The sequence below is a fragment of the Prionailurus bengalensis genome, chromosome D3 (genome assembly GCF_016509475.1).
Source record: "Prionailurus bengalensis isolate Pbe53 chromosome D3, Fcat_Pben_1.1_paternal_pri, whole genome shotgun sequence".
Classification (NCBI taxonomy): domain Eukaryota; kingdom Metazoa; phylum Chordata; class Mammalia; order Carnivora; family Felidae; genus Prionailurus; species Prionailurus bengalensis.
Genome location: NC_057356.1, coordinates 43,276,717 through 43,292,195, shown reverse-complemented (window position 1 = coordinate 43,292,195; position 15,479 = coordinate 43,276,717). Strand labels below are relative to the sequence as shown.

The 15,479-nt window shown below is 37.6% G+C and overlaps 1 protein-coding gene across 2 annotated transcripts in view; it reads left to right on the top strand.

Moving 5' to 3' along the window:
* Positions 1-1,860: 1,860 nt before the first annotated feature.
* Positions 1,861-15,479, top strand: part of CLUL1 (clusterin like 1) — a 30,836-nt gene continuing 17,217 nt past the window's right edge. The window contains exons 1-5 of one of the 2 annotated variants that reach the window (XM_043558421.1): positions 1,861-1,960; positions 2,798-2,916; positions 4,550-4,698; positions 11,128-11,295; positions 13,517-13,949. In XM_043558421.1, coding sequence (XP_043414356.1) covers positions 2,811-2,916; positions 4,550-4,698; positions 11,128-11,295; positions 13,517-13,949 — 856 coding nt within the window. In that variant the 5' untranslated portion in view covers positions 1,861-1,960; positions 2,798-2,810. The remainder of the gene's footprint in view (positions 1,961-2,797; positions 2,917-4,549; positions 4,699-11,127; positions 11,296-13,516; positions 13,950-15,479) is intronic. The other variant, XM_043558420.1, reaches the window with a different exon arrangement.

The window sequence follows — 15,479 nt, the reverse complement described above, 5'->3', positions numbered from 1 at the left end:
TCCTGAATGGAATCACAAAGACCCTAAAGAACCAAAGCAATCTTGAGAAAGAAGAACAAAGCTGGAAGTATCACACTCCTTAATATCAAACTATACTATGAAGCTAAAGTAATAAAAATAGTATGGTACTGGCACAAAAACAGACACATATTTCATGTGAGAAATAAACTCACATGTATATGATCAACTAATTTACAACAAAAAAGGCAAGAATAGGCAATGGAGAAAAAACAGTCTCTTCAACAAATGGTGTTGGAAAAACTAGACAGCTATATGCAAAAGAGTAAAACTGGACCACTTCCTTCCACCATATACAAAATAAACTCAAAATGGACTAAAGACCTAAATCTAAGACCTGAAACCATAAAACTCCTAAAAGAAAATATAGGTAGTAAACTCTTGGACATTGGTCTTAGCAATATTTTTTTGGATCTGTCTCCTCAGGCAAAGTGCAACAAGCAAAAATAAACATGTAGAACTATACCAAACTAAAAAGCTTTTGCACAATGAAGGAAAGTATCAACAAAACTAAAAGGCAACCCACTGAATGGGAGAAGATATTTGTAATGATATATTCAATAAGGAGTTAATATCCAAACTATGCAAAGCACTCCTACAACTCAACACCAAACAAAACAAAACACAAAAACAAAACAAAACCCACAAACAGTCTAATTAAAAAATGGACAGAGAGGGGTGCCTGAGTGGCTCAGTCAGTTAAGCATTTGACTCTTGATTTTGACTCAGGTCATGATCTCACGGTTCGTGGGTTTAAGCCCTGTGTCAGGGCTCTGTGCTGACAATGCAGAGCCTCCTTGAGATTCTCTCTCTCCCTCTCTTTTTGCCCCTACCCCACTCATGTGCACTCTCTCTCTCTCTCTCTCGAAAGAAATAAACATTTTTTTTCAACGTTTATTTATTTTTGGGACAGAGAGAGACAGAGCATGAACGGGGGAGGGGCAGAGAGAGAGGGAGACACAGAATCGGAAACAGGCTCCAGGCTCTGAGCCATCAGCCCAGAGCCTGACGCGGGGCTCGAACTCACGGACCGCGAGATCGTGACCTGGCTGAAGTCGGACGCTTAACCGACTGCGCCACCCAGGGGCCCCAATAAACATTTTTTTAAATGGGCAGAAAGTAAACATTTTTCCAAAGAAGACATGCAGATGGTCAACAGACACATGAAAAGATGTTCAACATCACTAATCATCAGGGAAATGCAAATCAAAACCACAGTGAGGTATCACCTCACACCCATCAGAATGGCTAGTATCTAAAAAACAAGAAATAACAAGTGTTGGTGAGGATGCGGAGAAAAGGGAATCCTCATGCACTATTGGTGGGAATGTAAACTGGTTCAGCCACTGTAGAAAACAATATGAAAGTTCTTCAAAACATTAAAAATAGAACTACCCTATGATCCAGTAATTACACTTCTGGGTATTTATCTGAAGAAAATTAAAACACTAATTCAAAAAGATATATGTACCCCTATGTTTATTGCAGCATTATATACATTTACATTTATTATAGCATAGGTAATATAGTCAATAATATTACAATTACTTTGTATGATGACAGATGGTAACTAGACTTATCATGGTGATATTTCATAATGTATATAAATGTCAAATCACTATGTTATACATCTGAAACTAATAGAATATTGTATGTCAACTATACTTCAATTACAAAATATTTGTGTATAATAACGTTACTCAAGGTCATTGTTCCTGATCATGTGCACAGCCCGCCCTCTAGTGTTTCTTTCTAAAACCTACCAAATTTTAAACCATACTCTTAATCTCAAAATATTAGGCTAATAGGATTAAGAACTGTGTCATCAAATTAAAAGAACCAGGCTAAATCCCTGACAGAGATGAAAATTAAATCAGAGAAAATTGAAGGCCTTTTAAGAAGCGGGTGGTAACCTCACTGGAGAAAAACTGCAAAGTTAGTGGTAAATATATATTAAAAAGTTTCATTTGGTAAAATAAGGTCTTAATAGAAAGAAGAGTTAGTTCAAATGATAGGTGTAGATATGTAAAATGGGATAGTTTTGTAACTACTAGTACCAGTGTTATTTTATTAAAAAGACAATCTAGATGTTGATTAAATAATGAAATTATTTCTTCCCAAAATAACAAATATACATAAAGCAGGTAAATATCTCTTTGGGAAGAGTTAAAATAATCTAACCTATTTGTATCTGGAATTTGTATAACAAAAGTATATCAAATTAAATTTAGAAGAACATTCATTATCTGAAAAGAAAAAAATAATTATACATTATTCATGTATCTTGATGGGTTTCATAAGACATATAAGAAAAATCTGTGAGGTTATTTTTGCTTTCGTGAAAGAATAAGTCATAAACTACCCACGGTAAAAACTTACTTGAGCATTCAGAATTTTGGAGGAAAAAAATATCCTTCTGACATATTTTAACTAATTCTGTATTTCAGGCTGTTTCTGTTGACAAGAACATACAATGAAGTATGGATTCTATGGGGCTGTGATCCATACTATTCAATGTCTTGAAGTTCAAATACTTCAAATGATGACCTTATTTAACTGTCATAAAGAATGTAAACAAAATAGGGACTTGGGTTGTCTTTTTTTTTTTTAATTTATATTCCAGGTCTCCTTATGTCTCAGGCATATTAGCATAACTTGTCTAAAATCATAAAGAAAAATTGACAGAAAACTGCTTGAGATCGCCATGTGTTTTCAATTGATGCTGGCAAAAACTAACCTAATGGAAGGCATTTGGTACAGGTTTATTTTTCCTTTGCAGTAACAGCAGGAACATGAAGCCATCACTCTTGGTGTTTATTGTGTATCTGCTATGGTTGGAAGGACGTCACTGCGCACCTACTTGGAAGGACAAAGCCGGTATCCATGGAAACCTGAAGGGTATGTTTGGTTTCTTTATCTGCTCTGTGTCCTGTTTGCATGTTTGCATGTGTTGCTGGCATATACAAGTGATTTACGGTTGAGAGATAACCGTATTCATTACGGCCCTCCAGTTTCACGGTAGGATGTTCTCTCAGCACTTAAACCAAGTAGACATGATGCCAAACATCTGGAATAAAAGTAGAGAATTCCAGCCGAGTATCTGAGAACGTTCACATATCCAGATGTTTGCTATCACACAGATAAAACTTGCCAACTTTCGGGCTGCATTTCTTGGTATCATCCAGATGTTTGGTGTCCTCTCGGCACCGTTTTAACGAACAGTGAAATTCTTTTCTAGCATTTGAAAAATTTAAACAATTAAAGTTATCTGTGCAGTTATTCCTGAAATAGTGAAAGAATGGGTTATAGTGACATTGAATCTGGTTAGTCTATGTTCATGAACTTGTGACCTTTGCTTGACGATATATGCTTTGGGTACTGAATACTTAGAAAAATAAATTAGTTAAAATGCTGCTTTAGGAAGGTCTATGATTAAACTCAGAAACAAAAATAAGTTCCTTTGGAAGCCACACTGACTACTGCAAAGAGAGAATGACAATGAATTTTATACCCACCAAAAGCTTATTAAAGATGTAGAAAAGAGGTGTCTGGGTGGCTCAGTCGATTGAGTGTCAGACTCTTGATTTCATCTCAGGTCATGACACCAGGGTTGCGGGATTGAACCTTGCATCGGGCTCCATGCTGAGTACGGAGCCTGTTTAGAATTCTCTCTCTCTCTCTCTCTCTCTCTCTCTCACTCTCTCACTCTCTCTCTGTCTGTGCCTGGGCACCTGGCTGGTTCAGTCAGTTAAGTGTCTTGATTTTGGCTTAGGTCATGATCTCATGAGTTCGTGAGATTGAGGCCTGCATCGGGCTCTATGCTGACAGCACAGAGCCTGCTTGAGATCCTCTCTCTGCCCTTTCCCTACTTGTGCTCTTTCTCTCTCAAATTAAACAAATAAACTCAAAAAAAAAAAAATGTATTCTGTCTCTCCCTGTCTCCCTCTGCTCCTCTCTCCTGCTTGCATGCTCTCTCTCCCTCTCTCTAAAATAAAAAAGTAAATACAATTTTTAAAAGGGTATGTAAGAGATGTCCAGCAGGTTATTAAAGAATCTTGTATTATATGAGATACTTTCTAGTTTTAATGCCTCCTGGGAAGGCAATTGAAGCTGAAAGAAAGGGCAATTGTTCGCTGTGTTTGAGGTTCCCATTTGGCATTTAATATAAATTGTCTGTGAAGAAAATCTGAATTTTTTTCTAATATAAACACACTTGAGTTTTAAGTGAAAGACAAAAAAAATGGATAACTGGAAACAGGCCCTGAGTGAAAGGACAAGAATGAGGTTAAATGAACTCTGACTTGTCTAGGAGCTCAGACACGAGGAATAGAAGGTATCATCTACATGGTAGCTGTGTCCGTGGGGCAGCTAACAGCCAATCCATTGTGATCTGCTTCCAGAATTTGATGCTGCAAAAGAACAGCTAAGTCTCTATTTAAGGGACATAATGAAAACTGGTGAACTTATTGTATTCTGATACACTGCAATTTGATCAGCTCTCAAAGGGAAAAAACTGCAATGCTTCTTTTAGGTTTTCCTGAGGCTGGAGACATAGATGGAGATGAAGAAGTGAAGAAGGCTTTGATTGGCATGAAGCAGATGAAAATCATGATGGAAAGAAGAGAGGAGGAACATACCAATCTAATGAAAACCCTGAAGAAATGCAAAGAAGAAAAGCAGGTACAGTAATTGGGAATAACACCTGCTCTTAAATATAGCTAGACCATAAATACTGCATCTGTTAGTGCAGTTGATGACTTACTTATTTTCCCTAACAGTAGATTTTCTGGAGAGCAGCTCTTAGTGGATGAAAACTTCAAAGGCAGAGTGGGCCTGTGCAGGACTCCAAATCCAGGAATTTGAGGGATTCATCTCTGTTGGGGAAGTGCTACTTTCTTAAAAATACTTTATCTTTAGTCCATTCTGACTTCAGATATGGAGTCAAAAGTGTTCATGGAGTTTTTGGCTAGGTCTGTGGTCTCCAAAGGTTTTTGAGCCCCCATCCCTATTACTAATATTATTCTTAGTGTTCACTCCTAAATTTATGCATATTAGTTTATTTGTAAATTAGACACACGAATTGCTACCATTAATATCTCAAGGCACAAAATAGATGTAGGATGAGGTTCATCACTAGCTAGGGTGGATGTTAAATCCATATTTCAAATAATCTGGAAAATATTTTGAAACTTTTTAGCTGATGGCCAGGTCTGATTAGATCATAGTTTTACTTTGTCATGTGACAAACAAAGAGCTTATAATGAAGACGTTTCAGCTCTGCCGCTTGCTTCTTGTCTACCTGAGCTTAAATTATTCATATTTTTTTTTAATTTTTTTTTCAACGTTTATTTAATTTTGGGACAGAGAGAGACAGAGCATGAAAGGGCAAGGGGCAGAGAGAGGGAGACACAGAATCGGAAACAGGCTCCAGGCTCTGAGCCATCAGCCCAGAGCCCGACGCGGGGCTCGAACTCACGGACCGCGAGATCGTGACCTGGCTGAAGTCGGACGCTTAACCGACTGCGCCACCCAGGCGCCCCTATTCATATTTTTTAATCTCATGGGTATTGTTTGGTTTTTATCAAGAATCTTTTGAAGACTCTTGCCCATTTGGTGAGGGCTAGCTTAGTTAAAACTAAATAATAAAACCATCTTTCACTTGAGCCCTCTAAATGGCAATTCATTGCAATCGGCTCCAAGGGAACAAAGAGAGAGGGAACCAGTGTGGATGCTCCTGGAATGTGGAGGACCCACTTCCCCATGGTCCTCTCGAGCAGTTGGTGACACGCAGTGGTCTGACATAAGCACCACAAGAGAGCACCAATGTATATAAAATAGTACATCAGCCTAATAAGTTTCTTTATTCAAATGCCTTTGCTTAATAGTTACAGTTCAAACTATATATCTTACCAATGGGAAATACACATTACAGTTGACCTTTGAACAATGTGGGAGTAAGGGGTGCTGACCTCCAGTCGAAAATCTGCATGTAACTGTTGACTCCCCCAAAACAATTTCTAATAGCCTACTGTTGACCAGAAGCCTTACCAATTGTATAAACAGTCGATTAACTCATATTCTGTGTGTCGTATGCATTGTGTACTGTACTCCTACAATAAAGCTAGAGGAAAGAAAATATTAAGAATATCATAAGGAAAAGACAATACATTTATAGTACCGTCCTGTATTTATTGAAAAAAATCCACCTGTAAGTGGACCCATGCAATTCAAACCCATGTTTTTAAAGGTCAACTATATATCCAAATATCCAGAGAAGATGTTAAAAATTGTTCATATGTTACAGAATTAAGCTTAATATGTTTCTAAGTTATGAACATTGCATGGCTCACAGTTTAATAACATTAACAATGAACATAACATTCAAAACAATTCAATTATTTTTTTAAATTATTTTCAACATTACCCTTAAATCAAAGAGGAAATCAAAACTGTAACAAAATAATTTGGAAAGTATTCTAAATTTTAACATTGAGAGTAAATTACTTTAAAATTTTATTTTTAAAAATGTATAAATGTGGTAAAATACACATAACATAAAATTTACCATCTTAATTGTTTTTATGTGTATGGTAAATAGTGCTGAATACCTTCACAATTCTGTGCAATCAAGCTCCAGAATTCTTTCCATCTTGCAGAATTGAAATTTTGTACCCATTAAACAACTCCCTACTTCTCCTACCCCGCCACCTACTTCTCCTTCCCCGCCATCAATTTTTTTAATTATTATTTTTTTAAATGTTTATTTACTATTGATAGAAACAGTGAGAGCTGGGCACAGGGCGGGGAGGTTGCAGAGAGAGAGGGAGACACAAAATCCGAGGCAGGCTCCAGGCTCTGAGCTATCAGCACAGAACCCAACATGGGGCTCAAACCCACAAACCGTGAGATCATGACCTGAGCCAAAGTTGGGCGCTCAACCGACTGAGCCACCCAGGTGCCCCCTTTTTTAAAAATGTTTATGTACTTTTGATAGAGATAGGGGATCAGTTTTTAAATTAAAACTTAAAAATAAAAGTTTTAATATTTCCTCCCTACACCTATACCTATAAACATGTAAAGTTGGAGGCCACCAACTGCAGATAGCTGCTGGAATTCTTTATTTCTGAGTACAGTGGCCTCTGGGTGTCCATTGAGCCACTGGAGCAGGTCTGTGTGACAGGCTGACCCCAAAGTTATCTGTGAACCTGTCACCAGATTGGTTGATGTTACAGCCACACCTATACCCCTTGTGGCACAGGGTCCCTAGCAAGGAAAGGAGATCACTTGACTAGCAGCTGCAAACCCTCCTCCCTTTGGACAGCAAGCAAAAGATTTGAGGAAGTCAAAAATAGCTCCTTATAAGGATAATGTGAAAGCCTCTGGAGCTGGATTCTTCTGTGATGGGCTTGTGAGCTGGCCCCTGGGAATAATGACACTAGATATCATTTGCAGGCCCTTTATAAAACACATTATCATGTGTAGTAATCCTTCCAACATCTGCATAAACCATTACTTTCCCTTTACAGCTAAGGAAACTGAGGCTCATGATGTCCATGAGCGTGTTAACCCAGCGCAGTTATGAATGACCCCAGAGAAAATCAGCTGTCGGCACTGTGCCTCTGGGACCCAGTGACTTTCTGTTTTTGTCCCTTTCTCTGGCCTCCCCACAAGTTAAGGGTGTAATACTAAGAAAAGAATGCTTCAGTTAGGGGTGGGTCAAGTAAACAGATGTCAGTTTCAGTTTGCCCTCAGGAATCCCAAGAACTAGTAGGATTTTTTTCTTAAAAACCTTCTTACTATATAAACATTCATTAAATTATACTCTTAAGGTTTGAAGCCTCAAAAACTTAATTTAAAAAAAGAAAAACCAGTTTAACTCTGAGTCCCCCTCCCTAAAATTACTTTGTTTTTTTTATTTTTAAAGAAAAAAATTTTGTAACGTGTATTCATTTTTGAGAGAGACAGAGTGTGAGTGGGGGAGGGGCAGAGAGAGAGGGAGACACAGAATCCGAAGCAGGATCCAGGCTCTGAGCTGTCAACACAGAGCCTGATGCGGGGCTCAAACTTATGAACCATAGGATCATGACCTGAGCTGAAGTCAGACGCCCAACTGACTGAGCCACGCAGGTACGCCCCTAAATTTAAACTGAGGATAAAGGATACTTTAGGCAAATGATGACTTAGCAAATATGGGGTTGGTGCCCCCAGTCTACCCATCCTCAGGTGACCTAGGGTCATCACAAACCCCTTCACAGCCCCTCCTTATTAATATTGAATATTATCATACCAATATAATATATAACATATAACATATAATATATAATATACAATATATAATATATATAATATATATGATATATATAATATATAATATATATAATTATATATAATTATATATAATTATATAATATATAATTATATATATTATATAATAATTATATATAATTATATAATATATAATTTTATATATTATATAATAATTATATATTATAATATATAATTATATTATTATATAATTATATATAATTATATATTATATAATATAATATTAATTATATAATATATTATATATTATATTATATAATTAATATTATATTAATATAATATTAATATTCAGAGAGCATCAATATATTATTTAATATAATATTAATATATTAATACAAATATTAATGATTAACAATTAATTATTAATGGTTAATAATTAATATTATATTTATATATTAATTATATATTATATAATTAATATTATATTAATATAATATTAATATTCAGAGAGTATCAATATATTATTTAATATAATATTAATATATTAATACAAATATTAATGATTAACAATTAATTATTAATGGTTAATAATTAATATTATATTAATATATTAATATAATATTAATATTCAGAGAGCATCTGAAATTAACTGAAAGTGAGAAACTCCAGGGTGGCTTAAAGTGATTTGACCCCCACACCAAGTTTATATAGGACTTTGAAAATCTGTAAACTACAGGAATAGTCAGCAGGTAGGACATTTTAGGGGGAAACAGAAGGAACGGACAGGGCATTTCTCCCCAGAGATCTTCCTCCATGGCAACATTACACTACCAAAACTTGGGACATGTGATTTGGTAATTGGTTTTTGTTGTGCTCTCAGAAGGAAGTGGAAGGAAATTGAGGCACACTATGTGCCTTTCTTGTTTATCTCAATACAAAACCTTAAGAGGTAAATCCTATCGCTATTCTTATTTGCTAAGAAAGATACTAAAGCTCAGAGATGTTAAGCCATTTGCACAAAGGTACACAGTGAGTGTAGTTTGGAATTGGAAATATTGGGATTTCGGTTTATGGTGACAGTGAACAAGACATTTAAAATTGGTACTGACTGGAACGCCTGGGTGGCTCAGTTGGTTGAGTGTCCAACTTCTGTCTAGGTCACGATCTCACGCTGTGAGTTCGAGCCCTGGGTCAGGCTCTGTGCTGACAGCTCTCAGCCTGGAGTCTGCTTCAGATTCTGTGTCTGCCTCTCTCTCTGCTCCTCCCCTGCTCATGCTCTGTCGTGCTCTCTCTCTCTCAAAATAAACATTTAAAAAATAAAAATAAAATAAAATAAAAATGGTACTGACTGAGGAAATGTGGGCAGTATTGTTTCCAGCCATGGTGGGGTAACTTTCTTGAGAAGTTGTAGGAACCCAAATTGATCTACAATGCCCAAGGAGACAAGGAAATCCTCAAAAGATTCTCAGTGCCCAACTAGTTCTTTGGGCTTAACATGACAGGGAAAGGTGATTTCTTTTTCTTTTCCATTAGGTAAAAATCAATACTAAATTGGTTTTAAGTACAGAAACTTTGCCTCCACTGTGTGGTTTTCACTTAAGGGAGTCACTGTTAGCTCTGAGACTGTTTTATGGAGGAGTCCATTATATCCAGTCACTCCCCTGAACTAGGTCTCAGGCTTGGAGGGAGCTTGTCTTTAGAAGTCCACACTAGCAAGGAGACCAGGGGTCTAGGCAAGGGTGCTGGCCTTGGGGGAGGTCCTGGGGGCAGGGCTGAGATTCTCAGGGACAGGCTCCTTACCACCCGGCGTGGGACCTGACCACATACAGCAAGGCACCACGAGGGGGAGCACTCGGAATATAGACAAGAAGAAAGACAACCTCAAAACACTGGCATGTCTGCAATTAGAGTGTAACTGGCTGGGCAGATCTGATTTGATATACAAGAATTGCCCTTTCTTGCAATGTTTAAGAACATACAAAAATTAAAGGCAACATAAATGATGGAAATAAATTTGTCAGCTTTATAAACCTTAAAGCCCACTTTCCACATCTTCCAAGAACTATATGTGAAGACAGACAAGTAAACAGGTAAATTATAGTCATCCCCCAGAGTAGAGACCACATCCTAATTCACCCACATCTAGTGTAATGTCTGTCCCATCACAAGTACCCAATAAATAGCTGTTGAAAGAAGGAATAAATGAATGAACAGATGGATAAGACTTTCACTCTTCAGTAAGGATCAACCAGTGTCTTTTCGTTAAACAAATAGAAAGCATTCAGGTAGACCTGTTAACAGCTAGGGGCACAAAGAAAGAGTAAAGAAGTACATCAGAATACGCATATTTTAAAAATCAGCTAAGGTACACATAGAGTTATGAAATGGAAATAGGACATTTGTTTCTTTTTTTAATTTTTAATTTAATTTACATCCAAATTAGTTAGCATATAGTGCAACAATGATTTCAGGAGTAGATTCCTTAGTGCCCCTTACCCATTTAGCCCATCCCCCCTCCCACAACCCCTCCAGCAACCCTCAGTTTGTTCTCCATATTTATGGGTCTCTTCTGTTGTGTCCCCCTCCCTGTTTTTATATTATTTTTGTTTCCCTTCCCTTATGTTCATCTGTTTTGTCTCTTAAAGTCCTCATGTGAGTGAAGTCATATGATATTTGTCTTTCTCTGACTAATTCCACTTAACATAATACCCTCTAGTTCCATCCACGTAGTTGCAAATGGCAATATTTCATTCTTTTTGATTGCCACGTAATACTCCATTGTATATATATATATTACATCTTCTTTATCTAGTCATAGGATGTGTGTTTCTACTTTTTAATTAGGAAGCCCTGAAACTCATGAATGAAGTTCAGGAACATCTGGAAGAAGAACAAAGTCTATGCCAGGTGTCTTTGACAGATTCCTGGGACGAATGCAAGTCTTGCCTGGAGAGTAACTGCATGAGATTTTACACAACCTGCCAATCTAGCTGGTCCTCTATGAAAAATACGGTAAGGGAAAAATAGAGCTCAAGGTTTCAGAATACTTAAGGTACATACTCCAGCTTAATTTTAAAAAATTAATTTATTTTACTATTTAGAATAGAAATGCCTGACCTGATATTGGCCTTTTGTGACCTAGAATCTAACATTCATGCTATGTACAAATCACCTGTGTATATTCAAATTACAAGATAAAACAGTCATTCAGTGTTCATCTCTCCCTTTAATGACACGGTGTATATCCCTCTTGGAAATATCCTGAATCTTTCTGTCTTGTATTTGTCCTTTGTGAATATGTTCCCACTAGATTGTAAGCTCTTTGAGGGCAGGGACCACATGTTAGCTGTCTTCATTTAAGCATTAGGTATCTAATAAATGTTTGCTGAATTGCATTCTAAATAATAGTATTATAGTCTCTGATTTCAACCTGCTTTAATTTTTTCCCTGGAGGCCAAACATTTGAAGACATCCTCTGCCTCCTGAATCTCTCCTTCAATAGGCTTGCCCTCTTACAGCAACACACACATATGCACACATTCATGCCCTCTTTAACCATATCTATGCATTCCCTATAGGACTGGCATGTTTGTTTGTTTTGTCCCCTTTGGCTATCTGTCTGGGCAGAGGGAATCACAGAGGGTGGTGACCTGAATAGGATAAGCTCTGCCCCATAAAAGTCTCCTATTCTATTGGCCTGAATTTCTCTTCCCATTTGAGACGTGAGCTGAATATGAAATGCAATGAAATTTCCCTCTCTATATTACAGCATGCACTACTTACAGTAGGCTCCTGGCTTGGCAATGCCATACCCAGTTATAGAGGGAGCAACCCCTAGGACAATTCATTTGCCAAGTTAATTTGCCTCCACTGTTAATTGCATCTGCTCTATTTTCATAGCCATTGTCACTCTCCAATATACCGGAAAACAGTGGAATGAGCACTGGCTGGAAGTCAGAGATTTGGGAACCATTCCTGTCTGTGCCAGTTGTGTGACTTTATGAAAATTTCTTGGGGCTTTGAAGTTTGTTTTTGTGGATGGATTCAGGCAAATACAAGCTGGCAGAGAGAGGGACAGACAATCCACCCAGATTACTTTTTTTTTTTCAAGTTTATTCATTTTGAGAGAGAAAGAGAAAGAAAGAGAGAGAGACAGAATCCCAAGGAGGTTCCATGTGGTCAGCATGGAACCTGACACGGGACTTGATCTCACAAGCTATGAGATCATGATCTGAGCCAAAATCAAGAACTGGACACTTAACTGATTGAGCCACCCAGGGGTCCCAACTCCCACCCAGGCCCCCACCCAGATTACTTTTTGAGAAAGGCAAGAATAATATAAGAATTTCTGGGGATTTCTTTGAACAGCATTGGGATGCTACATCTGTGATGTCTGATAGTTGGTATGCTCCATAGCTTTCAACATGGCCACAGTGCTACCATATAAGGACAATTGTGTTCTAGCACAAACCTGGAAGTCATATGGATGTAGGGCATGGTGTGACTGCTGGAAAATATTCTCCCACTGAGTGTAAAATTCTACAATTAGAGATTCATTTCTTTGACGCTAGCCAAAGAGGGCTTTGATCACTACTAATATGTAACCATCCCTAAGTAGCCTATTTAACTCTATCAGGCATCTATAATTCAGTATGAATATGTTTATCTTTTCCTTTCCATGGACTAATTTATGAGACAAGAAAGAGAAGACCATAAAGTCACTAACAACATTATGCTAAAGGAAACAAACAAACAAACAAAAAAACCCAAAAAACAAAAAAAAACCCAAACCAAAAAACCCTAAGACAGAGATGAAAGGCAAGAGCTTTTTTCACAGTTTTGGGGCAACCTACATAGTACCCTTTAAACCTTGACATGCCAGCCTCTGCCGCTACATCAGGCTGTGGCTTGCCAACAATATTAAAAACTTGGCCTTTGGTAGGCAAACATAAACAAGGAAGAATTTCAGATCCTATTTCCACAAACAAAGTCAAAGTTATAAGAGTGTTAATAAATTATCTTAAAAAATGAGTCACCTTTTCCTACCTTGCCCAGAATTATTTTTGATTTGGAATGACCACTGCAAGTTGACTTTAAAATTTACAATAAGAAATGGTCCATGTCAATTGTCCTTCCATTTAAAAAAAATAATAAAGTTGATTTTTAAAAAAGAAACAGTCTAGAAAGAAAATTAATCTCTTATTCCATTTCTATCCTCCACCTCACCCCACAGGTCGAACAGTTTTTCAGGAAGATGTATCAATACTTGTTTCCTTTCCATGAAGATAATCAAAAAGATCTCCCTGTCAGTGAAAAATTCATTGAGGAGGACGCACAAGTGGCCCAAATAGAGAATGTATTCAGCCAGCTGACCGTGGATGTGAGATTTCTCTTTAACAGGAGTCTTAACGTCTTCAAACAGATGCAGCAAGAATTTGACCAGGCTTTTCAATCATATTTCATGTCAGATACAAACTCCACGCAGCCTAGCTTTCTTCCGGTTTTATCCAAAGAACCAGAGAAAAAAATGGATCCTGTGCAAAGTTGGGACATTCCCAGCTTCTTCCAGCTGTTTTGTAATTTCAGTCTCTCTGTTTATCACAGTATCAGCACGGCAGTCACCGAGACGCTGAATGCAATAGCAGATTTACCAAAGCAAGACAAAGGCAAGTATTAAAAGATGATTTTTACTTAGATGTCAATACTAAGGTCAAGCTTTGTTTATCTTTGGAAATGGTAGACATTTCTAAGTCATTGTACAATGTTTCTTAGAGTGACAATTTATGGATAATTGACGTTTCAGAGCCTCTTAGAGAAAGCTTCGAAGTCTGCCAAACACCATCCTTCTTCCGTCATTGTCAATAGCCCCGTGGGGCTGTTCTGTCTTTTTAAAGCAAGTTTTCAAAGCTGATAAGGAAAATGCTAGCAGGGTGAGAAAGTTGAACAAAATGGTTGCCCCCTTTATCAAAACTTGTGTATATATGCTCTGCTCTATTCTGCCTGAACATCACGGGGCTTCTTTAAAATCAGTCTAGACTCCTCAACTCACAGTTTGGGAAGAAGCCTAGTGTCACATATAACCAGTGCCCTCCATAGTGCCCTCCATAGCCTCCTCTGCATCACTGCTGTAATCCTTTAAATCATAACATTTATGCACAAAGCCATAGAAGATGCTTATAGAGAAACCCAAAGCTACATAATCAGAATTTCTGTAAAGGATAAGAATTGCCTTCTACCAATACCAAACATGCCCCAAGATAGACCATGTTGGAAACAAAATGCTGCAGTGTGTCTTCAGACAGAAGGAGGTGCCTTCCTTGGGTTTCTGTGGAGTGGCTGGGACACAGCATCTTAGAAATGAGAGCTGCTGGGTGGGCCAAGGTAGGGTTTACATTCCCTTAGATTTATGTCTTATGGACCACAGAGCCACATGAAAGAATGCACCCCTCTGGCATGAAAAATAAAGCGAGCTCCTTCTAGAGGCTCCTTCTGCCATTTGTGACAACATGGATGAACCTGGAGGACATTACGCTAAGTGAAACAAGCCACACACAGAAGGACAAATAGTACATGATACTGCTTAGATGAGGAATCTAAAACAGTCAAAGTCATGGAAGCAAAGAGTAGAATGATGTTCCTGGGAGCTGAGTGGAGGGGGACATGGGGAGATGTCAGTCAGAGAGCAAAAAACTTCTGTTACATAAGATGAGTGAGTCCTAAACATACAAGTCCAACTGTGCAGAATAGTGCCTATTGTTAAACACACTGCACTGTATACTTGAAAATTGGCTAAGAGGGTAGATCTTATGTTAAGCATCGTTAATAATAATAATGACAATAATAATAAATAAATAAGAGGGCAGGAGGAAATTTTTGGAAGTGATGGATAGGTTTATGGCATAGATTGTGGTACCAGTTTCATGAGTTTATACTTCTCTCCAGACTCTTCAAGTTGTATGTGTTAATCACGCAGAGCTTTTTGTATGTAGAAAGAAATGGGCTCCTTCTAGCTATTTTCCAGTTATATCAGCTGTAGCTGGCAACATCTGAATCAAATTCTCAAAATTGCCATGACATGGCATCACTGGTCTCTATACAGAAGAGTATAGAGCTACCTCACAGTACCAGAAACCAAAGCCAAAAAACAATACATGACATCCTTCCCGTCCCATTGTTCCATGAGTAGAGAACAGCCA